Source organism: Oreochromis aureus, linkage group 11 (genome assembly GCF_013358895.1).
Source record: "Oreochromis aureus strain Israel breed Guangdong linkage group 11, ZZ_aureus, whole genome shotgun sequence".
Lineage (NCBI taxonomy): Eukaryota > Metazoa > Chordata > Actinopteri > Cichliformes > Cichlidae > Oreochromis > Oreochromis aureus.
Window position 1 is genome coordinate 5,222,904 of NC_052952.1, and position 26,450 is coordinate 5,249,353.

Sequence of the window (26,450 nt, forward strand, 5' to 3'; positions counted from 1 at the left end):
AAGAATCTGCCAGTTAGAAACAACTGAATAAAACACTGAGCTAAGTGTCAATATCCTTGCGTATGTTTTTTTTAAATATTAATGTTAATATCAGATTTTTGTAGTTTAGTGTCCAGAGGATTTGTTTTTTGTATTTTTTTGTGTGTGTGTGTGTGTGTGTGTGTGTGTGTGTGTGTGTGTGTGTGTGTGTGTTTGCGGAAGGCTGTGATGAACGCATATCTGGCAACCCGGGTCAGTCAGCGTGCAGGCAGCAAGCAAGCAAGCAGTATTGTGCCGGAGCAGCAGACTCCCCGCAGGGATTCCTAGGGTTACACACACTGCTGTTTAGATGGCTGACAGAAAGGAGTAAGTTGGTGAACGGTGCTGAAAACACTCTGAGATTATTCCGGCAAGTGTCTGGGTTCACTAACTACAACACAATGGAGGAAGAATTTCAAGACATTGATTCGTCGGGGAGATGGCAAAACCTTTACAATGTAAGTCGGGACACTGACCGGGCCTCTCTTGTTTCTATGACGATCAGTTGCTAACTAACTTAGCTAGCTAATTTGATAGCTATCAAGTTAGACACCACTTCGAGTTTTTGGTCACTTTCCCGTCCACGCTTTTAATTGTGTAAATTTCTACACTTCGTGACATGACTTCCAAGTTCTTTATACATATTGGAGTGCACTTGGTAAAGACGAATGAGTAACTAGCATTTCGCGCTAGCTGACTTCCGTAGCTGGAAAACGTGCATCGGCACGATCTTCACTTCGGTTAGCTGGCTGACGCTAGCAGACGTCAGCCGCAGTTTCTGAGAACTCATCAGGACTTCCACAGAAAAGCGTGTTGTGTTTTACCACGCAGCACAGCATTTCGTTTATAATATGTCTGTTCCGGTTAAACTTTGGCTATGACCCTGCAATGTGCAGCTGCGAACTACAAAGATGCCATGTAACTAGAGCTGTTTGTTCACACATGAGTGTTAATAAATTAAGAAGAAATGAACGTGCACACTTTATACATTTTTAAAAAATGTTTTTAAAAAAACCTTTCAAAACCTTTTTTGACAGGGAGCGGGGGTATTTATAAAAAGTGTATGGATAAGTAATTTCATAAAAGATCAAATTTCTTTCATGCAGTCCAGTCCTACTGAGAATTTAAATGGGACTGAACAGACATGAGAATACTAACACTTAATTTAATTTCTTACCTATTTTAAGGATAATGTCGTTAGCATGATAATCTATTTAAACCAATAGTGCTCATTGTACATAATGATGCTTTTCAGTTCCATATGTTATGGGATTATCTCTGTCAGTTTACTTCTAATATGAGTCCCAAGCTTGAATAAATGGGGAGGTTTAAATCAGGAAGTCAAATATGCAGACCAAGAATACAGCATCATGTCTTAGTACATCTATGCACTGAAACTGTACTTTGTGTACTACTAAAAATTACTTTTGCCACTAGTCTTATCCATGGTGCTGTAGCTCAGTGGCAGTGAGGGGACACGCCCCTGCTCACGACAGTATTCTTGGGAGTGTCAAAAATAATTTTTGTTCTCTTTTATTCTTTTCTTGTGTCCAGTAAAACTGCTTCTGTTTCTCTAGAATGAAATAATAATAATAGAACTGAGTTCGCCCTTTGGCCTTGCCCATGCAGACTGTGTTGTAAAAGGAAAACAACAGCCTGAGGCATTGCAGTACATTAAGTTTGACAAATGACAATGAAAACAAAGCAGACCAGTTGTAATGAATTGAGTACAAAGGATTGAGGACCTTTGATCTCTGCGTATGGTTTTTCTTTTAATGTCATTACTGGTCACCACTCCAGTAAAACTGGAGGTACATGAATTGAACAGGTTGTGTCACAGTTTCCTGTCGCTGTTGTCTACTGAATCAACTCAAAGTGATGCTTCTGAGTTCCTGTTTGGTTTCTCATCTGCAACAGGAGATCCGTAACCAAGCCAGTGAATATTCCTACAAAGTGGCAAAGCTTCCAGTGAACCGGAATCTGAACCGCTACAGAGATGTCAGCCCATGTGAGTGTTACGATGGTTAAGGCTCTCATTGATGATATGTGCTGCCGAGAATGATGTCATCATAATTGCTCTGTGATCTCTTGCTTGGTTTCAGACGATCACAGTCGGGTAAAACTTGAAAACTCTGAAAATGACTACATCAATGCAAGTTTAGTCGATGTGGAAGAAGCCCAAAGAGCTTACATTCTTTCTCAGGTATGTAGATTGTAGGACAAGCAGTGTACACTGAACTGTCTGCACGGATATCTGTTGAACACATCTGCGTGCCACTCAAAGGAAAATACACAGGATTTGAGTTTGACATTTTGGGAGTTGTTGATGATCTCTGGATGTTATTCATTTATGTGGATTTTCTACTTTTGCTTTGACAGGGCCCCTTGAGGAATACATGCGGCCATTTCTGGCTGATGATTTGGGAACAGAGTTGCAAAGCTGTTATAATGCTCAACAGAGTGATTGAAAAAGGATCTGTGAGTACACTAGAGCACCTGCTAATCATTACGTTCTGAAGTCCCCCTGCTGGCTAGGTTGTTTGAAAGTTTGAGGAGACAAATCTTTATTAATAGATGTAGATACATTTGCTCATCCCAAAAGGTTTGAGATCCAATGCCTGTTTCCACTGATGCTAAAATTCTGTGCATTTACAAGATGAAATAGAATCCAAGATACGTTTTATTGTGTTTTCTTTCTAGTCTATCCACTTTTATCTGGTAGACTAGAAAGGCTTTCAGCCCTGTCTTGGAGTTTTCAAAAAGATGACCAGATTTACTATAAAATTTAATTGGCTTGTTTTTCGTGCATGTACCATCTCTTCACCACGTTTCATGAATTTCACCCTGGTAGGTGTAATCATGCTGACAGACAGATTGAGAATGCCACAATTTTGAAAAAGTGAATTGAAATACTGAAGAGCTGCACATGTTTAAATTCGTTATGGATCAAAGCCTAATTGAGATATTTTGGGCAGGAATCATGACTCAAATTCCTTTACTTGACAATGGAAAAAATTTATTTCCTTACATTTAAAAAAAAAAAAAAAAAAAAAATCCAGTTTAAAATGTCTTTTTCTTGCTCTGTGGTGTTGTACTTCATCAGAACTCTGTGTTTCACAAGATTGTCTTAAGCTCTGTGGTCATGTTTTAAGCTGTACTGTATGTAAAGTTTCAGTTCTGTTGTTTCCATTTATTTGAACTTTTAACCACAGTTCCAGGAAAGTTAATGATTACTTAGTTTCTTTTTGCATTTAGTTTTGAATGTGTTTTTTTTTTTTTTTTTTTTTTTTTTAGTTTCACTTGTATTTGGTTTTCATGTTTCAGTTTAGGTTTTACTCTGAAAAGGTTTCATTTTCAGTGAGGTTTCATTGTTGTGTATTTCATTGTTTTTTGGGGGGGGGGGGGTTAAGTTTTTTTTTCTCTCTCTCTCCACACTTTGGTTTTTAGTTGAGTTTAGTGTAGCTAACTATAATGGCCTTGGTTCCAAGAACAACCTATGGAAACTGGAAACAAGCTGTCAGATACTTCGGTGTACACGAACGTAATTAGTTGTGCTCTTCGTACACGGTTTATTTTCTGAATCGGAGAAATGGTGTACATATGTGCAGCTGTGCCCAGTATTTAAGTCAGAAGTTCTTCAAATGGCTCGATGCACATGACAGCCTATCCATGAATAACTGAACGTATTTGTCTCAACAGGAAAAGTGCGCGCAATACTGGCCTACCACCGAGGAGCTACAGATGTCTTTCACAGACACAGGGTTTGTTGTGAGGCTACTGTCAGAGGAGGACCAATCCTATTTCACAATCAGATTGCTGGAACTGCAAAATACAAAGGTGAGTATGCAAGGGCACCTATTGGTTAATGACATCTCTCTCTTTCAGCATGGTTTTAAGCACTGCTTAACCAGTCTCTTACCATTTAAGTGTAATGGCATGTAGCTGAAAAAAGACTGTGATTTCAGAGTGTGTAATGTTTTCCTAGTGACAGTCAGCTCAGTCATGCAGAACTGTGTCTATACAATGCTCCAGTCTTGACCAAACATTATGCCTACTACAGACAGGGGAGTCGAGAGAGATCTATCACTTTCACTACACCACATGGCCTGACTTCGGTGTTCCAGAATCCCCTGCCTCCTTCCTCAACTTCCTCTTCAAGGTTCGGGAGTCTGGCTCGCTGGACCCAGAGCATGGGCCCTCAGTGGTGCACTGCAGCGCTGGGATTGGTCGCTCAGGGACCTTTGCCTTGGTGGATACCTGTCTAGTTTTGGTGAGAAGGGGAGTGGGGAAATGTCACTGAAAGCCTGCCACTGTTAAAGAGAATTGTTTCGCAAGAGGTTCACATTACAATGACTAAAGTCTGATGATGGTAAGATGAGGCGTTCATGCTCTGATTGTACTTGCATGCTGATAACATGCTTACAGAGGAGTGTCGGCGTGTAGGTATTCAGCGTGAGTGTGTAAAGTCTGGAGTTTTTTAACTGGAGCAGAGAAGAGGCCCTTAACTGATTATTTCTTGGGAAATGTTTCTCTTCCTGTATGTCAAGAATAACTTTTAAATTACCACAATTCCACATGTGTCTGCAACTATATGGAACTAAATTCCTGATTCTTATCATGGCTTGATGAGTTTTAAAGCTCTAAAAGTAAAAAAAAAAAATGATGAATCTTATTTCACTAGAAAGTTTTGCAAATTTCCTGTGGCCATTTGACTTGTCTGTCAACCTTGTTAACATGATTTTGTTTGGCCAGCTGTTAGGTTAACCAGACCTTAAGTGCTGTAGGTCTTTGATTATTGTTCAACACTACACCACAAGTAAGTAGCGAGTTGATCAGAATGAGATTTTTGGCCTCTTCTATTAATCAAACACAGCATATGCAGGATGTCTCTCCGTTATCTGATTTCAATTACCTAAAGATGATTATGATCATTATCACCTGCAGGGCATTATCACCTTGATAATACAGCCCAGAATGCTAAACTAACACAGGCAGAAAGCAACACCACTACAAATCCGTGATGTGTGAGTGTGATAGGAAAATCCCTGTACAGTAGTGCAATATTAAAAGCGCTGCATGAATGTATATGCACTTTTAAGTGCTTTGGTCAGTAAGACTGGATAAGTGCTATATTAATAAAGTCTAGCCTAAAAGGAGCCAGGAGAAAGGAAGGTGGCTAGAATGCACATAGAGTTACCAGGATTACAGTATTGTATTAAGACTTGGAAGAATTCTCTAATCTGCATAGGGTCAAAGGTATACATACACACAAATCTACTAGTCATAAAGATTCTGTAATATCTTTTAACTCTACAAGGCCAAGGGTTATAGACATCTTCTTAGTGATCATGATTCCAGACAACTGGCAGTTTCTCTTTGGTGCGATTAAAATGATTTGTTTGACAGCACTCATTGGACTGACCAGAACAATGGGAAATTTAGAGGAACTCAGTGAAGCTCTAAGAAGGAGAATTGTAGATTTAGACAAATTGGGAAGGTCTCTCGGCCTCTTGCCAATTTTAAGTTCATCAGTTCAAACAGTTATATGTAAGATCAAGTTACTTGGATGTGTCACAACTTTTCCAAGAACTGCCATGAACTGGAAATTGCTGGAACACCAGCATAACTATCCACAGTGAAGTCAGTTTTACAGAATCATGGACTAAGAGGATGCTGCTCATGAACGTAGCTCCTGCTTCAAATTCAACACCTTCAAGCTTATCTGAAATTTATAAAAGTCCATATGGCCAAGGCAAATGCCTTCTGGAGAAAAGTTTTATGGGGCTGGTTTTGGAAACTTACCCACAAGCAAGAATTCCTTCAGAGCCTTGCCCTGCTTTTTAAACCCCAAATAAAAAATTAAACAAATTAGCCTTCTGGCCCATCACCTCAAATAACCTTTGAATGTCACCCTGTGCATAAACAAACAAAGCTATCTGTCAAATGTTTTGTGCCGCTCCTTCCTAATAAAGCAACAAGCAAAAACAGCCTCTTTGCTCTTGTGGCTTTTAAAAGTTGTACAACAATGGTGCTGTCAGAAAACAGCAATCAGCCTTCAATGCTCCGAGCCCCACCTCAAAGGTTCCTGAACACTTAGAAAGTATGGGTGACCTGTGCACACCTCGGTGCAAATGAACACCTTCATACTGTGGATAGAATCATGCCAGAGGAAAGTGAATCTGTCCCTGCTTGCAATATTTTTACTGGTCAAATTGACCATTCTATACAGGCTTTTTATATAACCATTGTACGTTAGGACATTATCACATTTATTCTATGTCAGATATTGATTAGAAAGCTTAAAGTGTAAAGCTGTCACAATGTAGGAGGCAGAACCCACAAAAGAAACAAAAACAAGTGGATTCTAGTGGGAACTTCTTTCTGTTCTCACTTCCTAGTAGCACAGGTTTAAAGAGCCTGAAATTTCTGCCACGTATCAGAATCAATAAAGTATTCTGATTCTGATACGTGGTAAAAGCTCCCATAAATAAAAACGGATTTTGTACACATCATTTGCACTGCTGTGTATTTTAACTCGCCTGTTAAATACGCAGTTTGAGTTGCGAGTTAAGATTTGGAACAGCTAAAACTTATTTCTTCCCAGCACTCACATCTTTAGCAGCATTAGACTCTGAGACAGATTGGTAAGTTGTTTGGACATGTGCCTTAAATCAAACCACTCCCTCACAGTTATATTAGAAAGATTACCTTTCTCAAATGTAATACATCTTTTATAACTTCTCAATATTATAGCTCATGACTTCCTAAAGGAAAACAAAGGTGTGATATCCTGTGCAACTGATGTGATTCTCTATTAAGTGGTTATTCCACAGTATTCCATAAATGGGAAAATCTGTGTTTGCAGATGGAGAAGAGGAAAAACCGGTCATCAGTGGACGTACAAAAGGTGCTACTTGGCATGAGGGAATACCGCATGGGCCTGATCCAGACCCCCGACCAGCTCCGCTTTTCATACATGGCTGTCATTGAGGGAGCCAAGCTCATCCTGACAGACAACTCAGAAACACAGGTAGTCACAAGGCTGATTGAAAGCTTGTAAAAGTCTGGCTCTAAATAAGCTTTTGCACCAACACCAGAGTTATCTGAATTTCAGTAACCACCCGAAGAGCAGTGTTACTCCAATAAAAGACAGAGGCATTGTTGTGGTTTGAAGTTTTACTTTCAGTTTTGCTCAAAAGCCGGCATCAGAGGCTGAAAGAGGTGGTGATGACTGATTTTGATTGTTTCTTTGACATTTTCCGGGAAAGTGAAGCTAATAATTTGGAAGCGTTAAAGGGAAATGAGAAATTTCAAATATAGATATGTAGCACTTAGGTTGAGAAACATTGCCTTGTATATAAGTATATTACAATCATTCTGTTTTACTCCAGAGAAGTGAAAATAAATATAACAGTAAAGTTTAAGGTGACATATGGGCTCTCTTGGTTTTCTACCATCCTTTCACGGTCTGGTTAGCTTGGAAACGGGTCTTGAATTGCATTCTTTAAGGCATTAAAGTCTTAAGTTTTCAACTGTACATGCTGAAACCTGCAGCAATCCTGTCTAAATGTTCTCTTGCTGCATCAACACAAAATTGCCTTTGGCGCAGACTGCATAAAACACAATCTCACAATAAAATGAAGTGATTACCAGAGTTTCAAGCCCTGCCAGCTGTAATTTTAAATGTTACAAACTTCCTAATTCCATTTCATTGTATCGGTTTGAATTTAGCTAATCTTAGACTCAGACTTTAAGGTGTGATTATTATTATTATTATTATTATTATTATTATTATTATTATTATTATTGTTTTTTTTGGGGGGGGGGGGTTTAATAGAATACTCCTGATGACACTTTAAGCTGTTGTGAGTGATGAAAGCTGATGATGACTGTTCTTTCCAAATGTCTCAGTGTGACGATGAGCCAGTACCAGTAATAGTTACAGTACCAAGGAGCTAAAGTGAGTCTTTATTCACCAGATGTACAATCAGATCATTGGAAGGGATAATTGTTTTTGAGTGCCCAAATGATCACTTCTATTTTTATTTTAGAATTAAAATAATAATGGGGGAGGGGGGTGCTTTTAGTCAAACCATTTTCACACATGCAGTGCAGCTTTAAACTTTTCATTACTCACCGGAGGAGGTTCATATGAGAACACAAATGTCCAAAACCTGCTAGCTCCTTACATCATCATGTACCACAGCTAATATTCAGGCCTGTTCAACACTAGCGAGTGGGTGTCACAAAAGGTTCCTGAAGTAGAATGGGGGAAACTAGAAAATATCCCAAACAGATTTTCCTGTCTGTTCACTCTTCCTGAAAGTAAATTTAAAGCTGCTGAAGCTGCTGGGTTCCAGATGTTTGTTTGGTGTTTTTTTTTTTTGGGAGTCTTTCTTCAGAGCCATCCGAAAGTGTCTAATTAAAGTGGTGTGTGGGTGCTTTCCCATAACAACGAATAGGGCCTCTTTAATTTATAAGGTAACTGTCAAAAATAATGGCCAACTCACTTGACAAACTAACTAGATCCTCACACTTGTTATGTAATGACTATACAGACGCTCTTTGATCATTCGCGTCTTGCAGGTGCCCTTTCTTTACCAGAATTTTAGTTTTGCCACTTGCAAACTAAATGATGAGAATGTGAGCCAACATATTTAAAAATCATGAATTTAAGCTTTTATTTTGGAAAAGGATCACTATTCTCTTCCTCTCTGTCATAAGCTGACAGTACACTGAAATTTTCCTTCTTGGTTGTCTCTACATGTCATCCTCTTTGTTAGAACAAGCTGACACAGCTGTCCAGAGATGACCTGGAGCCAGATCTACCCCCTCCACCACCTCCACCTAGACCCCACCTTAACGACAGCAGACCCAACGGACCCCACCTAGAGTCTCAGGCCCCCTCAGGAGACGGGCTTCCAGGAGAGCCAGATGCCCAAGATCACAATAAGGCAGAAAACTCTGGGCAGTAAGTAACAGAACTGAAGTTTGGCAGATTAAAAATTAAGCGTTGAAATCTGCTGACTTGTTTCCATCCATGCGCTGAGATTCAGTTGATCTTTTAGAGCACATAGAAATCAGGCTTCACCCTTTTGTCTATCTTTGTAGTAAAGCTTTGGTACAGCAGTGGCACAGTGTGTTGGATTAAAGTGAGTATTACCCTGTTGTTTATTGTTGGACTGCTGTACACTCTGTCTATTTCAGGGTCCGAAAGCGACACCGTGAGGAAAGGATTGCCAGCACAGCACAGAGGGTCCAACAAATGAAACAGAGACTGACAGAGTCTGAGAGGAAACAGGAGAAGTGGCAGTACTGGAGACCCATCCTGTTCAACGTCGGCGCCGGCGCCGGGGCTGTCTTGGCCGTAGGCCTGCTGTACTGGATGTATTCCCAGTGAAGCACTGCGGGTCATTTAAAACTGACTCCTATTTTGCACCGGTACCTGGGATTAGGTACTTCTTCTCGACATAGATTTAGACAGTAATATGTGCAGAATTGAGGGTATTTATTTCTCAAGGTCAAAATGTGGGAGCGCTAGATCAAACGAGCGTCTGTATATTTTTCATGTAAGATCGAAACAAAAAAATAGTAACATCTCAGGATCTCGGTGCCAGCACGATGATTTAATTTCCTTTCCTTCTTGTCACTGCTCATGAATGTACTGTATCATAGCAAAAATGGCTTTGCAGAAACTTACTAAAGGTGCAGTACAAAGAAAAATATATAGTGACAGGTTTATTTTTACATTCTTTATTTGTAATAGTCAGATATGTGTCGATCAACACGTTTTACATTTTGCATTTCAGAATGACTTGTTCATCCTACTGTAGACTTGTAGGAAAACTCCAGAGCCAAGAGGTCAGCTGTAGGGTTTTACTTTTCTTTAGTTTTAATGTAATATAATGAAATGCATGCGTTCTGTGGTTTTCCAGACCACCACTTGTTCTTCCATTCACATTTAGCAGGGCATCCCAACACGGCCAGAAGAATATTTTTGTGTGACTGGACACTTCATAGGGAGCTTCCTTGCCAATGTTTCACACTCTGCTAGAATGTTCATTTTCTGTTATGTGCACACTTTTTTTTTTTTTTTTTTTTTTTTTTTCTTTCTTTTGCCTGCATTTGTTAGCTGCCACATGGATCATAAACGTTGCCCCCTAGCAAGTTATTTACCCACTGGATGGGTTGGTCTGTGTATGTTCAGGTGATCACGCTTTTTTTTTTTTTTTTTTTTTTTGTTGTTTATTTTAAGAAACCAAACCTGTTTTTAGGAAGGTAACAGTCAGACAAGCTCCTAATGATGAACCCTCGTATACTCCCCTCATGTCGAATGTATATTCTGTTGAATCCCTCTGTCATAACTGACACCTGTATTACAAAATGATGCTAGTACCGTTCTACATTCTGTCCGTGTTTTGAACCCACATGATCGCCGATTCGGTTTTCAATTGACTGGGACCAATCCAAAGCTACAATAGTGCAATTTAGAAGCTGAAGGAGAGCACCTTGGATTAAATTTAGAAGAGAGTGATGTCCTTGTGGGCTGGTTGATAAAGCGTTTAATGTGCCTTGAAATGTGTTAAATAGGGAAAGGAGGAAAAAAAAAAAGTGCGCTCCCAGAATTTTTTTTTTTTTTTTTTTTTTTGGGTGTGTGAGCAGTACAGAAAATTGTCATGTCGCACATAATGTGAGTAACATGTTTGCACTGCAATGACCAGATTAGAGGTGGTGTACAGTAACATGTGTTTGAGTTGATTGAACATTGAATGTGTCATTAGCATGTATTGACTCCTGAAGTGAAATTTTTGATTGGCTACAGTAGAACATGGCTTTTATTTTATTATTATTAATATTGTTATTTTCTTATTTAACCCCAGAGAAGTGTAACATTCCATTCATTTATTGTTTTCTGTGTACAGTTTTCAGGGGAGTTTTGTACACTGAGCTGCAGTGTGGAACATGACAGAAGAGTTTTGATGAGAAAAATGACAAAACCAAACAAAAACATTAAATACTTCATAAAAAATAAAATTTTCTTTTTTTCTTTTCTTTTTTTTATAAACCAAACTTTGCTTGCCTGTTCTTTAATTCTGTATCCGTAAAGCAGCTTTACCCACAGCTCTTCCCATCTCACCCACTTTCTGTGCTGTTACTCATAATTTCATTCTGACCATGAGCTAAATCAATGCAGACAGACTGGAGACCTCTCACTGTGGATTCCAGGAATTGATTCAATATTTCAAGAAGAGGCCATGCTCACATTGACTGCTGTAGTAATTTCATTTTCTCTTGTCTGGGACTGTGTGTGTATTTTGTGTTGAATGTATTTTGTGCCTTTGTACTTATTTCAGCTTGTCTGTTTGATGCTGGCTCGATCTCTGCTTTGTCGTTATGTCGTACAGCTCCTCCTAATTCTTTCAGCCGGTCCTTTTAGAGGTCGCCACAGCGAATCATCTGCCTCCATCTCACACTGTCCCTAGCATCATCCTGCTCTGTCACACCAATCCTCTGCATGTCCTCCTTCCCTACACCCATGAACCTCCTCGGAGATCTTCCGCTCTAGCTTGGTCACTTCTAGCTCAGTTTCCTTTTTGTCGGTGCCACCATCTCAAAGAGACGATATGTAAACCTTCCCTTTCAGTGTTTCTACCCTGCCTCTACTCTGTTCCTCACCTCTCCTCTGCACTGTCTGCTTTTGGATGGTTGACCCCAGGTATTTAAACTCTATCTTCACTCTCTCTAATTATTGTATGGTCGTCTTATCACCTGTCTCCCTCTCATTCACACTTGTATTTTGTATTACTAATACTGACTTTAATCCTCTACAGTCCATACCACCACCTCTATGGGCTCTCATCCACCTACTCCCCAATCACACTACAGATCAGTGTCATCTGCAAACATCATAGTCCTGCCTGACCTCAACTGTCAATATACGCCCTGCCCTTCTGCAAACAAGAAAGGGCACAGAGCAGATCCTTGATTGTAACTCCTACTGCATGCATCACCACTGTCTCATTGGCCTCATACATGTCCTGCACTACACTCGCACACTTCTCTGGGCCTCTTGACTTCCTCATAAAGTACCACAGTTCCTCTCTTGGCGCTTTCTCTAGATCCACAATGGCACAGTGAAGCACCTTCTGACCTCTATACTTCTCAATGATTACTCTTAAATATAACATCACATCTGTAGTGTTCTTTCTCTGCATGAGGCCATACTGATGCTCAATGATCATAACCTATATTAATTTAGCTTCAACTCTTTCACATATCTTTATGGGCTGACCCAGCAGCTTTATCCCTCTGTAGTTACTACAGCTCTGCACATTACCCTTGTTCTTCCCCATACCTCAGGCATCTCTCACTTTCCACGGTTGTGTTAAACAATCTGGTTAAAAAGTCCACTGTCCTCTCTCCTAGACATCTCCATACCTCTACAGGTATGGTGTCTGGACCAGCTGCCTTTCCACTCTGGATCCCATTGTAGCTGCCCTCCCTTCCTCCTTACTAATCCTTGGCTCTTCCTGATTCACTAACTGTCCTCCATCCATCCTCCTCTCTCTCTTATTTTCTTCATTCATCAGCTCCTCAAAGTACTCCTTCAGTCTTCTCAACTCCATTTCTTCACTTCATATCTATATCTGTCCTGAATCACTCTAACCTGCTACACGTGCTTTCCAGCTCGATCTCTCTGCCTAGCCAATCTGTCCCTTTCTCATCCATTAGTATTTGGTCTCACATACAACTTAAGACTTTACCGACCCACCACCTCTTTGTAACATCTGTTTTCCTCACCATTCTTCATCCATTGAACCCCGCCCCTCCCTGAATGACGACACTCTCTACTCATTAACAGAATTTAAACAATAGGTCAGTTATAATGCAACCATATTCACCATAAGTGTCTTTTTCTTAAAACACTTGACTGATATTTGACACAAATCTTGCCCCCTACTGGCATAATTATAAGTACTTATAATACGTACGAGTCATTAAAGCTTACAAAGTTACGTTTAAATTTTTATTCCTTTGTCGATAGGCAGGATATGCGTAATTTGATCCATTTATGTCTTGCCATAGTATGAAAACGCCTCCACATATAAAAAATAAACATAAAAATAGTGGCTATAATTTAAACTACAATTCAAGGGTCTTTCACATGTCGTCGCAATTCGTGACGCGATTGGGGTACGTAAAAATATCCCTGAATAAAATGGGGAATATTTGGTGAGCAAAAATGAAATAAAACTACAATAAATGCACCACCAAAAACACGTATATCGTGGTTTATATGGTGATTCTTATAAATCCTGTAACTTTAGAGCAAAATTGTCGAGGTATTGATTTTTTTTCCGGAGTATGGTGTCGGGCATCAGCGGAGAAACCTTCCCGCTCGCTTTTCCGCCACTGTTTGAACTGGCAGTTGTTGCTGTCAGAAAAGAACATTTCTGCGAAAAATGGCGAATGCACACAAAGTTTCATTATAACTCAACGGCGTTATTTATTGTTTCTACCAGTACCCATGTATAAGCCTGGCTAGCTAGCTTAGCCTAAAAAGCACAAATAATAGCAATAATGTCGCTGCCTCCAGAAAAAGCTTCCGAGCTGAAGCAAATCATTCACAACCATCTGCTCAAGGTGAGAAAACTACATAGATTTTATGGCTATTCGTGTTGTAAACAATGTACAGTTGAATGCTGAAGTCCTTAAGCAGCATGGTTACACGGGTATTTTTCATGAAGGGGGGAAGCTAGCTGTTTATAGTGGGCAAATAGATTTTTTTTAATGTCACAAATTCCTATTTCCTTGCATTTGCACATCACAGAGAAATCACATATTACCACCTAGTTGGTAAGATTGGCTGCACCATCTCTTTATACAGCATTATTTAAAGCACCGTTGGGAACCCGTGCTGTTTTCCAGCCAAGCGTCTATAAGCAGATAAAGTACAAATTCACACAGCAAACAAGACCAATTTCGATCTTACATTTGTTGCTGATTTGAATGAAAAATTGATTTGTAAAATGTAATGAATGAGAAAAGATTTCGCATCAATAATGCACCGAATAGACGGTACTTATAGGTCTACTGATATAAAACATACACACACACTTCCCAAAATCAGAGTTTAAATGGGAAAGGACTGTTTTTAGAGGATGTTTAGAAAGCACAAACACAATTTTTAAGTAGGTGAAGGAATTTTGTTTTTCTGTTTGTCAGATGGATATCCATGGGAAGATCCGAGAGGTCCTGGCTGAGACTGTGAGGGATGATCAAGGCCCAGCACGTCGGTCTCTGTCTGAAGCAGATTTCCTGCGTGCTCTGCAGCGTAGAGGCATCATAGATGATATGATGAAAGATCTTCACTTTACACAGGTTTCACAGCTTTTTTGATGCAATTTCAGACCTGCATTGCTAATTGGTTTTTAATATAGAAGTATTTTTCATTCCATCCATCAATCAAACATCTACAATGTATCAATCCCCTTGATAGCTACGTTTTACTTTCACAGTTTGCCTTCAGTATGGATTAAAAATATCTGTAATACAGTGTGTCAGTTCTGTCCCATCTTTTCTGACTGTTCTGTCTTGTCATTTTGGCGTGGTAGGAAGCCGGCACAGAAGCAGAAACGGGATCACCTACAAAACCTGCTACTCATTTTGTTGATAAAGATATCACTCATCTGAAAAAAAGTAAGAAACATTATTTGCATACCAAGCAAATAATAATATGATGCACAGATTGTTTTGCCTAACGTTATTCCTCTTCTACTTTTCTCTTCTCAGCCAATATTGACCCATCAAGGCGATGCCTGTATCTCCAGGTGCTTGGAGGGAAAGCCTTTTTGGAGCATCTCCAGGAGCCGGAGCCCTTACCTGGTCAGGTGTGTTCTACCTTCACACTCTACCTGCACTTCCGCAACCAGAGGTTTCGATCAAAGCCAGTGCCCTGTGCCTGTGAACCTGACCTCAAGGAGGGCTTCCTGTTAGAGATCCACAGAGACGGTATAGGTGTGTGTTAACCACAACTGTTTGTGTCACTCGCAAATACTGTTCTCATTGTATTGCTTAATAAACCATCCATGTACAGAGTATAATTTTACAATTTTTGTATTCCAGGGGAAAGTGGTAAGATGGCAGATGCGACCTCCATGCTGTCAGTGTGTGACCCAGTGCACTTTGTGCTGATAAAAACAGACACCTCAAGTGAAACAATGCTTGTCTCATCCTACTTCCTGGACTGGAGGACTGTCCTAAGCTCGCCCAGCTGCAAGACCTGCTTTGCTGTAGAGCTGATGGGAGTTGGTGAGCAACAGACTCTCTCTGCACAAAGAGTTTCTAATGAAGAGTTTCTAATGAAGGAAGTTCTTATCTAGATTTTAATGTGTTGGTTGGAAATGAAAATGATCAACCTACAAAGTGCTGAATTCAAAGACACTCCCACAATAAAAGTGAAAAAATGATGTGGCAGTGCTCTGGGGTGAGGTGCTCTGTTGGATTTAGGTGAGCGGAGGGGTCAGTCAGTGGTATAAATTCCTTCGTCCTCCAGCCTGCATACTCTCACCCCATGAGGCCGGGCATTGTGTTGCACCAGACGGAATCCATGACCCACTGTATCAGTGTAGGGTCTGACACTGGGTCCAGTGATTTATTCCTGATATCTAATGGCAGTCAGGGTTCTGTTGCCTAGCCTGTAGAGGGCTGTGAAGATATGGCTCCCCTGACCATCACTCACTGACCACCAAACCAGTCATGCCAAATGATGTTACAGGCAGTATCATTCTCCAAACCCCTTCGCATCTGTCACATGTACTCAGGGTGAACCTGCTCTCATCTGTGAAAAACACAGAGCCATTAGAGGACATCAGGCCCTCAGGCCACTCTAATGAAGTCTGTTTCTAATTTTTTTGTTAAGAGACATTCACACCAGTGACCTGCTAAAGATAATTTTGTAGCTCTGGAGTGCTCATCCTGTTCCTCCTTGCATAAAGGAGCAGATACCGTCATGCTGATGGGTTAAGGATCTAAGGATGTCTAGCTGTCTTAGACATTCCTGTGTCCTGGAATGTCTTCCATGCTCTTGAGACTATGCTGGGAGACACAGAAATCCTGACAGGGATTATTGATGTGCCATTCTGGAGGAGTTGGACTAACTGTAACCTCTGTAAGGTCCAGGTATCACTCGTGCTACCCTCACCTATGGCCACGACACTGATCGCGGACTTCCTCCGACCAAGGTGAACAGTCAAAAACATAGATTGAGGAGGGCATCTGACAACATGTGAGGTGTTCATGTCCCACCGGATTATACCTGTAAAATAAGCTGGAGGAGGTTATTCCTATTTTGCTGGGACCCGGCCTCGGATAAAGCGGATGAAGATGGATCTGGATGGCATTCTGGAGGAGTTGCCCTAACTCCATTGCACCTGTTAATTTCAATAGCATCAAAGCAGCAAAAATGGAAGGAGGGAAAACATGTCAGTGGATTATACCTGTAAAATTATTCGGCATGAACAATCTCCTGCTACTTAACAGTGAAACTGCAGCTAACTGACAACATCAATATCCTGAAGGTTTAACTCACTTGATGCTATACTAATTAAAACGTTCCTGTAATTTTTTGAGTAGTTTATAATGGAGTGTAAGCTATATAATTCCAATTACATAGCATATAGTTAGGGTGGGACATAATATCAGTATGGTAACATTCTGTTGTTCGTCCTGTGATACATTACCCTTAGACTTGGACCCAAATATCAATATTTGCGGACACCCCAATTACTGACCTGCCAGTCTGACTTCTTCATGGCTTACTGTGGTGGAGCTATGGTGTGGAAAAAGAATAATACAGTGTAAAAGTGGCAGACAGTGCAAACAATAAAGGAAAACAAATCAGAGAGCTAAATCAATGCAATGACACATTTTAAAATTGAATAATGGTGGTGGCACACCTAGAGAAACACGATTTACATAGGGCCAATATTTAAAAGGGACTTAGAAACTGCCCCCTATGCCTGCGTCTCATGGGAGTGGTCTGTTTTGCATTCCTGTAGTGATATCTGTGTTTTCCAGTAATAATAATCTGATGTTACTATTGCCACTTAGTAACTTTTTAAGACAGCAATGTTTTTAACTGAACGCTGTATTTATTTAATCATGCTTCAAGATTTGACTCTTTTGATGGATTTTATGAATAGGTCTCTGTGCTGTGCAGGAACACAAGCCCTCCAGAATTTGCACCCCAAGTACTGTCCTAACTTGCATATATATAAGCCAGTATAGTTTGTGTACCACTCATGCTGGAAGAAAGGTCTGGAAAACACAAAAACGTTTGGAAAAACACCAAAAACTCAAAGAAAATTTGATTAGTAATGTCTGATAAAACTGACTGTACAAATTACAAACCTGGCAATTTTGCTTTTTGCTTATTTTTCTGGCAACATCTTTCAGTAAAGAGTGTGTTTGTCACCAGGAAGTGAATCCAAAGTCCCAGCTGGTGTTTTGACAGTTAGCCTGGAGCTCTACCCTCCTCTCCCAGAGATTCTGAGCGCTGACATCATCAGCACACAGGTCAGCATCTATTTATTCCTCTGTTTCATTATTCATAAATCAATCTCTGTGAACTACCAGTGACTCATTACAACAGAATCCCATTAATGCTTTTTAAGAATCAGTCGTCCTCAGAGTGGAGATAAAGAGGCTGTAAAAGAAACATCAGAGCCTTTGTTGTGAGGGAGTGATGTCACTGTGTTTTTCATTTAGCAATCACTGGAGAGGCAGAGGACGGCCGAGAAGGAGAGGCTCTTCTTGGTTTATGCCAAGCAGTGGTGGAGGGAGTTCCTGGAGATCCGTCCGTCACATCAGACCAAGCTGGTCAAGATTTTTGCACAGGTTTGTCCCACGTATTGACCCACGGCCGGCCCCTCGAGAAAAAAAACATCTTTATCACTTCATTGGTTGATCGTGTTTTTAAAAGGAAGCATCTGTGCTCATTCTATTAACATCATAACCAGTTCACCAAATATTTCATGTCACCTTCTTGGCCTTTCCTTTCCTCTGGGTGTGTGTCTGCACACTCTGCAGGATGAGAATGGCGTCAACAGGCCAGTTTGCTCCTACGTACGTGTCCTCCGGGCAGGCCGCCTCCTGGAGAGCCCTCGGCAGGCAGCCCGCTTCGTCAGCCTTCTAGCCCACGAGAAGGCTCTGGTGGTGGGAGGAGGAGGCAAGCAGGAGCAGTGGTGCACATTAATGGCTTTCCTGTGTCGAGGGAAGGTAAGGAGAGGTTCCCGGCCACTTGGCAGCCTCAGAGTAGGAATGATTCATTTTCCATTTTCCAAGACAGTGCATCCTCTGTACTGTTAGATCTCTTATTGCCACAGATCAAAACAATGGGAGATAATTACATTTGTTACCAAAGTTCCAGTAAACTGATATGTTACTTTTTTTTCTTCTAAATTAAATTTGTCATTTATCTGCCACTCACTGGGACTGTACTCAGATCTCAGAAAGTAGAAAAGCCATTAAACACTAAATAAATCCTGGGATGGGATGCGACAAGTCAAGCGAGATAGTTCCTAAAGTTCCAGCTGTACTATTATGTTTTGGGCTGTAGTTAATGTTTACTACAAGTTATCTTCAAGCAAGTCCAAGGCAAAGTCTAGATCTAAAAACAGTGCGCCGCCATGCAAATGATGGCATCACTCGGCTGCTATTCAAGAGCTTGCTGATGCAAACACAGACTGTGTTTCAGCTGATATAAATGACAAATGAATGCTTCAAAAGGGGATGCATTGTTTCATGTAAATCGTATACTGATGCGTTAAAAGAAAGAAACTCTGCATCAAAATGTCAGACTTCTTTTTCAGCACAGTGAAGGAAATCGCAAGTTTACATATCTTTGGCAGGACATGGGTTTTTATCCACATCATACTAGCTGATAATGCCCTGCATTCGTCTGTTGAACTGAGACCTCCAAAAAAACAAAAAAACCCAACAGTATAGCTCTGCAGTGACGATGTTAGATGGAATGAAATTGGCTGAACAGGAAGGAGAACAACAGTGGAGTTCACTGTAAGGCCTGATTTTAGGCTTGTGTGAGGAACCTTTATGTAACCCACAAAGTGGATGATGTTGTGCTGGTGCATTATGTGTTTTATATCCGTGGTCCTCTCACTGTATTTCATATGCAGTCCCAGCCGATAGAAACAAATAAAACGTTGGGAATTTTTTCTCTTCTGGGTCCTCACTCTTTTTTGTGGTCAGTGTAGTTGGTGTAAATCTATTTGCCCCTTATGTTATTCCCTCACGTCCACTTCCATAGTTTCAACAACGTCCCTTTAGGAGTTTCCTGACATTTGTGAGTTCCTTTGTTGATGCTATGATTATTAGTCCTGAAGTGATGATCTTTATTTTTCTCACTGACAAATCTAAAAGGTGCATAGAAAAAGTAGCTGGAAATGCACAGGAGGATTTAACGGTACTGAGCGGGCCAATCATAGTTGTCAGGCTGCGACAGCCCGATGTGTAGTTGCGTTTCTAGGAAAGTGAATGTCAGGTTATGGCGTAAGGTTTCAGAGGGGTTTTGCCGTTACGACATAGCTGCTGCGTAGATTTCCCACTGAAGCATAAATTCCAGTAAAGAAGATGATCAATGTTGAAAAAGGCACATAGAAATTGTCTTGGATAATTTTGCACTGTTTTTCACACTGTTCCACTTCACTACAAAATATCTTAGTATATTAGTTTTGTCCTAATGTATGGCATGGTGGTTACCACTGTTGCCCCACAGCAAGACGGTCCTGAGTTTGAATCCACGATCAATGGATCCTTTCTGTGTACAGTTTGCATTTTCTCCCTGATACTATGTGGGTAATCAGGCTTCTAGTTAGTGGTGTTAGGGTAGGGTGTTTGGTGATTGTTTGGATGGTTGTCTCTGTCTCTGGGTTAGACTGGCGACATGATAAGTGGAAAAAGATTGATGGACTTGTGGGCTAAGCTAAAGGACAGCAACAGTACCAAGCCAAACATAAACATTAGCTGTGTTTCAAATGTTTTTGACACTTTCACCTTGTGGCATTTGAAGCCAGTTAAGTGAAATACAAGAATTAAAATAAGGAGCTGGATTGAGCACATTCAAGTGAATAGAATTAATACAGTTGTACACACACACAACCTAGCCTCACATGACCTCAGTCATTTTCCTCTGGCTACACTGTACATTTTCAGTGAATTCACAGGTTTGCGTTGTGTTGCCCCCTAAAAGTAAAGTTTTGTTCCACAATCACAAAGCTTGATTTGGCCACGTTTACACTAACCGCATTTCCGAGTACGGCTGACTGTGTGGTTTCTGAGAAAGAAGGATTTGTGCACAGTTGACTGACTGCTGCATTCTCATTTCTCGACTAGATAGCGGGGAATTTCCCAGACCACCACAGGATAAATGTTCCCTGCCTCTCCTCTGTGTGAGCGGCTGGCAAGACAGACACAACACAACTCTCACAAAGTGGCCCTTGTCAGCTGTGATTTATGAGTTTCATTTGAGGGAAAATTAATTTAGCCTCATCAGTCCTGCTCAGCCTGTTCCGATGCTGCCGTCCATATTAGCACTTCTGGGGAACATCTATCATTCTGACTTGCCCGTAGCCCGAGCCAGCACGCAGCAGCAACAGTCCCCAGCTCAACCCAGGCTTCTTTACAGGAAAACTTGTACGAATGAAACAAGAGTTGCTTACTGTCATGGACAATTTAATGACTCCAGAGCTTATTTCCTCTCCAGGAGGCTTCTTGTTTGAATTGGGCACTTCTGAGAAAGGCTAACTGTGTAGCGAGAACAAGATATTGTGTTTTGTTTAAAGAGACTCTTGTACTGACATGAGGAATTAGGCAAGGTCGGTGTGAAAACAGAATTCTATCTGCTTAAATATCAGCATAAAATTAGCCACATGCAGCCAGCGTGAGTTTAGGCCACACCTACACTTGTTCTGCTGTAGGAGATTCCAGCAGAGTGTAAATGCTGGAGGGAATGAAGAAATCAAGCAATCACCGACCTGAATTTAAATGCATAACAAGGACTTTACAAGGCTGTATACAAGTTGGCAGCCAGAGACGCTCGTGAGATGAGCTTCAATGAACGGGAGTTTGTGGGACTTAGATTGGATTAAATAACAAATATAATTATTTGAAATGTCTTTTAGATTCCTAAAATAAACAAAAATGCATTTTATGATCCTTTTTACCAACTCTTATATGCCCAACATGCTCCGCCTCTTTGTTTTTTCTTATTTCCCAAAAATCTGAAGCATTCTGTCAGTGGATCCTGACATCATCAGTTAGGATTCACGATGTGCTGTTAACCTGAAACAGGAACTACAAGAAGCACTGAATGTGTCGTTAACTCGAAGCAGGAACTTGCATGGCAATAAATTCCCTGCAGCTGCTCGTATCATGTGGGAAATTTAAATGGCAACAAATACAACAGAAACAGAAAAATCTTAAGAAAATGAGCTATATTTATTTTTGTCTTCTATAAAAACAAAAAAATTCAAGAAGAATTATTTAAGAAGAATTAGATATTATAATATGTTGGAATCAAAGCTTCAATGATTTGGAATTAAATTAGTATTGTTTAGGGAATAAAGCCAAAATATTTTTAATGTTTTAAAATCAAGTCTGAAAGTTGTTTGACAAAATAGTTAAAATATGTTGAGAATAAAGCTGAAAGGCTGCAATGTTTTAAAGGGAAAAGGTTTTAATATTTTAATAGTAAAGGTACATTTTTGAGAATAAAATTAATGTTATGATATTCTGAGAAAACAGTTGTAACATCTCAGATTTAAAGCAGTAAAATGTTGATAGTAAAAATCATAATACTTTGAGGTTAAAGATTAAATCTTTCCAGATTCAACTCCTGTAATTGTGTGTCGTGCAGCCTTAGAGATAGAAACAGAGGCTCTGTTGAACATCATTCTCCAGCCACTCACTAGCTTTCTGTGATTTCAACTACATCTCATGATCTTCTGAGACGGGAGCGTGCTGGAGGCTCTCTGTTTAGAGAAGTCACATCAGGATTAAAAGTACTGCCAATAACTCTGCCTTAGATATATGACCTTAATTGAACCAGAAGACAAAAATGAACATTTCTCTTAAAGCACAACAAATAGCTGACTAATGTGATGAAGATATTTAGTTCACTTTAAATTCCTGAGCAGATCCCAGTATAACACTCTGTCCTCCGCAGGGGGACTGTGAGGATCACGCCACCCTGCTGTGCAGCCTCCTGCTGGGTTTTGGCCTGGATGCATACGTGTGTGTGGGCACCAAAGCCAAAGGAGTGCCACATGCCTGGGTCCTGACCCGTGGTACTGACGGGAGCATCACTTTCTGGGAAAGCCTGACAGCGCACAGGTCTGTTTTTTTTGTTAATATAGTTAACGAATAAGCAAAGTAACTCCACCCCCTTTCACGAGACCTTTGAGGGTCAGATTTAAACAGGACTTTTCTCAAAAGAAGTACAGCATAATTAACGTATCAGGAAATGAAATTAGTTACTTTGGACAGGATACCACTCTGTTATAAAAAAGGAAAAGCTTTTCTTCTCTTCTCGGTATCCCCTTTAACTAAAACCAGACTCAGTCGGAGTTACAGTGAGCTTTTTGTGTTTGCCTCACTTACTTCATTAAACGGTCTTTGTGTGTTAGTCAGCAGGATCTCTTGGAATCCCATGAGTGGATTTCTATGAAAGTTGGTGGCCAGGCTTTGAGCCAAGGAACAATTGATTACATTTTAGTGTTTCTTAAGCTCCTCCTCACCATGAAGCACTGGCCTAATGGAGCATGTTTTTCATTAGTTTGAATATCTGAGCCTAATATGATGTGAATTAAAGGATATATGAAGGGCAAGGAACTATCAATAATTTGTCACACTTATGTTACGGTATTTAAGAATCATGTACATCCTAAATATGAAAAGGTCAAGGAAGCTGCCTAAAATTTAAAAAAAAAAGAGAACAGACCATAGACATTTCTCACTGAGTAATATTAGTGTTTTGTTTCATTTCTTAATACTTTTCTTTGCATTTCTTGTGTGTGATCAGATACCTGCACCGTCCTATAGATCCAGATGCTCCACCTCTGGCTCCCCAGCCTAAACCTTCCTACCCATACCGCACTGTAGGCTGTGTCTTCAACCACCAGACCTTCCTTGCCAACTGTCAGCCCTCTGATGCTGTGGAGCTCTGTGTCTTTGACTTCCAGGTAATATAATGCACATCCGCTTTGGGGGTATGGCTGGAGGATAGCCATGTTATATTGCTTTCCATGCTCCATTGTTGTATTTATTAATAAGAAAGTTACTGTAGCTATTAAAGAGTGCCAGAGAAATATTACGCTGTTCACATTTGTTTCATTGGCAGGTGTTGTCTTAATGGTTCACATTTGGGGTTTGGCAAATGAGCCTCAATATGAAAATCCTGCCGCAATATCAGATTGGCCAGCGTAGAAAACCTAATCAAATAAGTACTGGTGATTTTTAGGCAGACAGAGGGCAAAGGTAGCCTGGAGCAGGGTCCTGTGGGCACAGAGCTCGCTGGAAGATTGCCATCTTCAATCAACAGAACAGGAGCCAGTTTGCGGGAAAGGAAATTGAATCTGTAACAGTTTCATTCATCAGCAACTCCCATTCTGTCACGCTGGCCTAAAGCAAAGCACCCAGTGGACAATGTAGTGGGTCTGTGTGAATGGGATTATCAGCTAAATGCCTCTTTTTCTTCCCCCCTACCTGATTTTCTTCAGAATCAGTCACGGTGGAAAGCAATGAGTGAAGAGGCTCTGAAGTCTGTTTGCGCTCCAGGCTCCACCACCTCTCTGCCCCCTCTGCCTCCACTCTGCTCCTCGTCTCTGGATCCAGCTGCAGCCAGCAACCAGCTGGAGCTGGAGATGCGCTACCTGGTATCTGAGCATAGGAAGGTAAAACACAGTGATGGAGTTGTTGGATGGTGGTAAACTCGCCTGCGCTCTGGAAAGAGGCCTGATTAGAGCACTGAGAGAGATGAGAACACTGATAATTCTTTAAAACATCAAAATACGAATAAGTCATGATGTATGTTGTTTAAACATCACTTATATTTACATTGAAGAGATGAAAACAATAATGCCAGATGACCATTATAACCTTATTTCACCTTTAGTATATAAGTGTAGTTGCTGTGTAGTTGACTGTAGTGGCATAACATGTAACCATTACTGAGGAATGTATCCACTCTGTGGGGTGCTCTCCTCCAGGACCTGGATCTGGTGACGGTGTGGGACGACCACCTGTCCTACCTGCTGTCCTCAGCCCTGTCAGCCTATGAGCTGGAACGCTGCACCGGTGTCTCCTGCGGCAACGAGGAGTTCCAGGACGCTGTGAGGAGGGCTGTGCCAGACGGACACACTTTCAAAGGCTTCCCTATACACTTCCTTCACCGTAACGCTCGTCGGGCCTTTGCCACCTGCCTCAGGTAATATACAACTAAACTAAATGTTAAAATATTACAACTAGAGAACAAAGCTGTATGAAAACTTCAATGACTTTTGAAAGGTTGCCAGTGATTATGTGGCCTCGAAGCCCAAACTATTGCACAGTAGTTTAGTCTCGTCTTTACCTGTGGCTTTCCTGTAGAGGATGTAAGAGAGAGAAGTGCTGCACACAGACCAACAAACATGTTAATGTCTATATGTTCTAATAGTGTCAGTATGGACAATAAATGATGCACACACCATCCACTCTAAAGCATGATGGGAAATAGGCTCAAAATAAAAAGTGACCCTGTAAGCTCCCCGGTCTTTTCCACAACATATACTGTAACAGTTTCACATGTTATACCTCCTGCCAGAGCTGAGAACACGAATATGATCATAAAAAAATTAGTCTCAAAAGTAGGAAGTAATGGCATGACTTTTGAGACTGTCATTGACAGGTTTCTAGATAACCTGTGCACATTCACAAACACTCAGCCTTCAGTTTTGTCCCTTTGTCACAAACAATCCAGAATATTAAACTGGTTTTATTCCCTGAATATTTTTCTCACACATTATTTTGCGTTCCATGCTCTGAATTTCTTATTTTTCATGCAGGTCCCCCTTCTGTGAGGAGATAGTGTGTTGTCGTGGCGATCACGTGAGGCTGGCTGTCCGCGTTCGGGTGTTCGTTTATCCCGAGAACGCGTGCGCAGTGTGGATCATGTTTGCCTGTAAATACCGTTCTGTACTCTGACCAGCAGATGGATGGCGCCCAGGAAACCCCGGCCTGTGTTGCACTTTGACCCCACACTGGATTTTAGGACACCACAGGGACACACCGGGACTCACAATGAGACTAAATTGATATTAAGCTCTAATATTGCACAGACATGTTTGTGGCTCTGCTTTGATGGTCAGGCCTTTATTTTGTAGTGGACTCATTTGTACAGACATTTACATTATTTATTTTTCCAAATAAACCCAACGTTGTTTATCCTGCTGTGCATTTTTTACATGCTTTATTAAAGCTATTTAAACCTGTGTCACAAACATGAACAGGGTTGTTTTACTGCAGTTGCATGAAGGATTTAAGTAATACAGAATTACCTGCTTTGGCAGAACCTTCATTTACAGCAATCTCATTTAATCAAAAATAATGAGATACTGAGGAAATGAGTTGCTCCAAGATTGTAAGAACTAAACTAAATGAAATAGTACAGAATATTAGAAAGATGGATAAAGATACAAATGAATGTAATGAAATTATGTCTTTGAGTTTAAAAACATTTTGCCACCATTTAATATAGACCTGTCACACAATTAAAATATAATTTTATGTTTATAAACTACATGTGACTACATGTGAGACTACAGTAATATTTAATAGCAGAAAGTATGTGAATAAACCACGCTGCATACCACTGGAACAAACCAAAAATCTTTAAGCAACCCATAAAGCCAGCACTGTCAAAAGTTTGAAATTTATGCCCATGGTGTGAAAGAAATTTATTGGATTTAGTCTAGTCCTGAGGTGCCAAACACGTGGCTGGGGGGCCAGAACCAGCCTGCCAGAGTGTCCATTGTGGCCTAGAGTCTCCCTATTGACACAGACATTACCCATAAGCTGGCATTTTACCCCATATCAGTAAAAGGTAAAGTGTTAAATGATAAAAATTGAGGCTTTTTTATTGTTAGTATCTCATTAAATAAAAGAATATTTCCTTTCTTCACTATTTACTATCTTCTCTGTTTAAGGAGATCTTTTTCTGTAAAAAAGTATTAACGTATTAAAAATCTGGGTAATAAGATGTCAGTACTTTTATCTGTAATATGAATATATTTCTTAAAATTTACTGCTGTACAGTATTTTTGTGTTTTTTTGTGGGAAAATTGAGCAATTTATATTGAAATCATCACAGGGCTGCTCAT

At 40.4% G+C, this 26,450-nt stretch overlaps 2 protein-coding genes across 2 annotated transcripts; both read left to right on the forward strand.

Annotated features, from left to right (window-relative positions):
* The first annotated feature begins 220 nt into the window (after positions 1 to 220).
* ptpn2a (protein tyrosine phosphatase non-receptor type 2a) lies at positions 221 to 11,176 on the forward strand. The gene is made up of 9 exons (XM_031750498.2): positions 221 to 476; positions 1,936 to 2,026; positions 2,121 to 2,221; positions 2,398 to 2,496; positions 3,718 to 3,855; positions 4,079 to 4,288; positions 6,884 to 7,048; positions 8,802 to 8,989; positions 9,226 to 11,176. The coding sequence occupies exons 1-9, from the start codon at positions 420 to 422 to the stop codon at positions 9,416 to 9,418; spliced, it is 1,242 nt and encodes a 413-aa protein (XP_031606358.1). The 5' UTR covers positions 221 to 419; the 3' UTR covers positions 9,419 to 11,176.
* A 1,935-nt stretch (positions 11,177 to 13,111) lies between these two features.
* cep76 (centrosomal protein 76) lies at positions 13,112 to 25,577 on the forward strand. The gene is made up of 13 exons (XM_031750476.2): positions 13,112 to 13,662; positions 14,245 to 14,400; positions 14,634 to 14,718; positions 14,812 to 15,036; positions 15,145 to 15,330; positions 17,498 to 17,595; positions 17,788 to 17,916; positions 18,109 to 18,297; positions 22,262 to 22,428; positions 23,117 to 23,276; positions 23,814 to 23,987; positions 24,303 to 24,520; positions 25,137 to 25,577. Exons 1-13 carry the CDS (start codon positions 13,600 to 13,602, stop codon positions 25,273 to 25,275), a joined length of 1,989 nt encoding a protein of 662 aa, XP_031606336.1. The 5' UTR covers positions 13,112 to 13,599; the 3' UTR covers positions 25,276 to 25,577.
* The last annotated feature ends 873 nt before the right edge of the window (positions 25,578 to 26,450 follow it).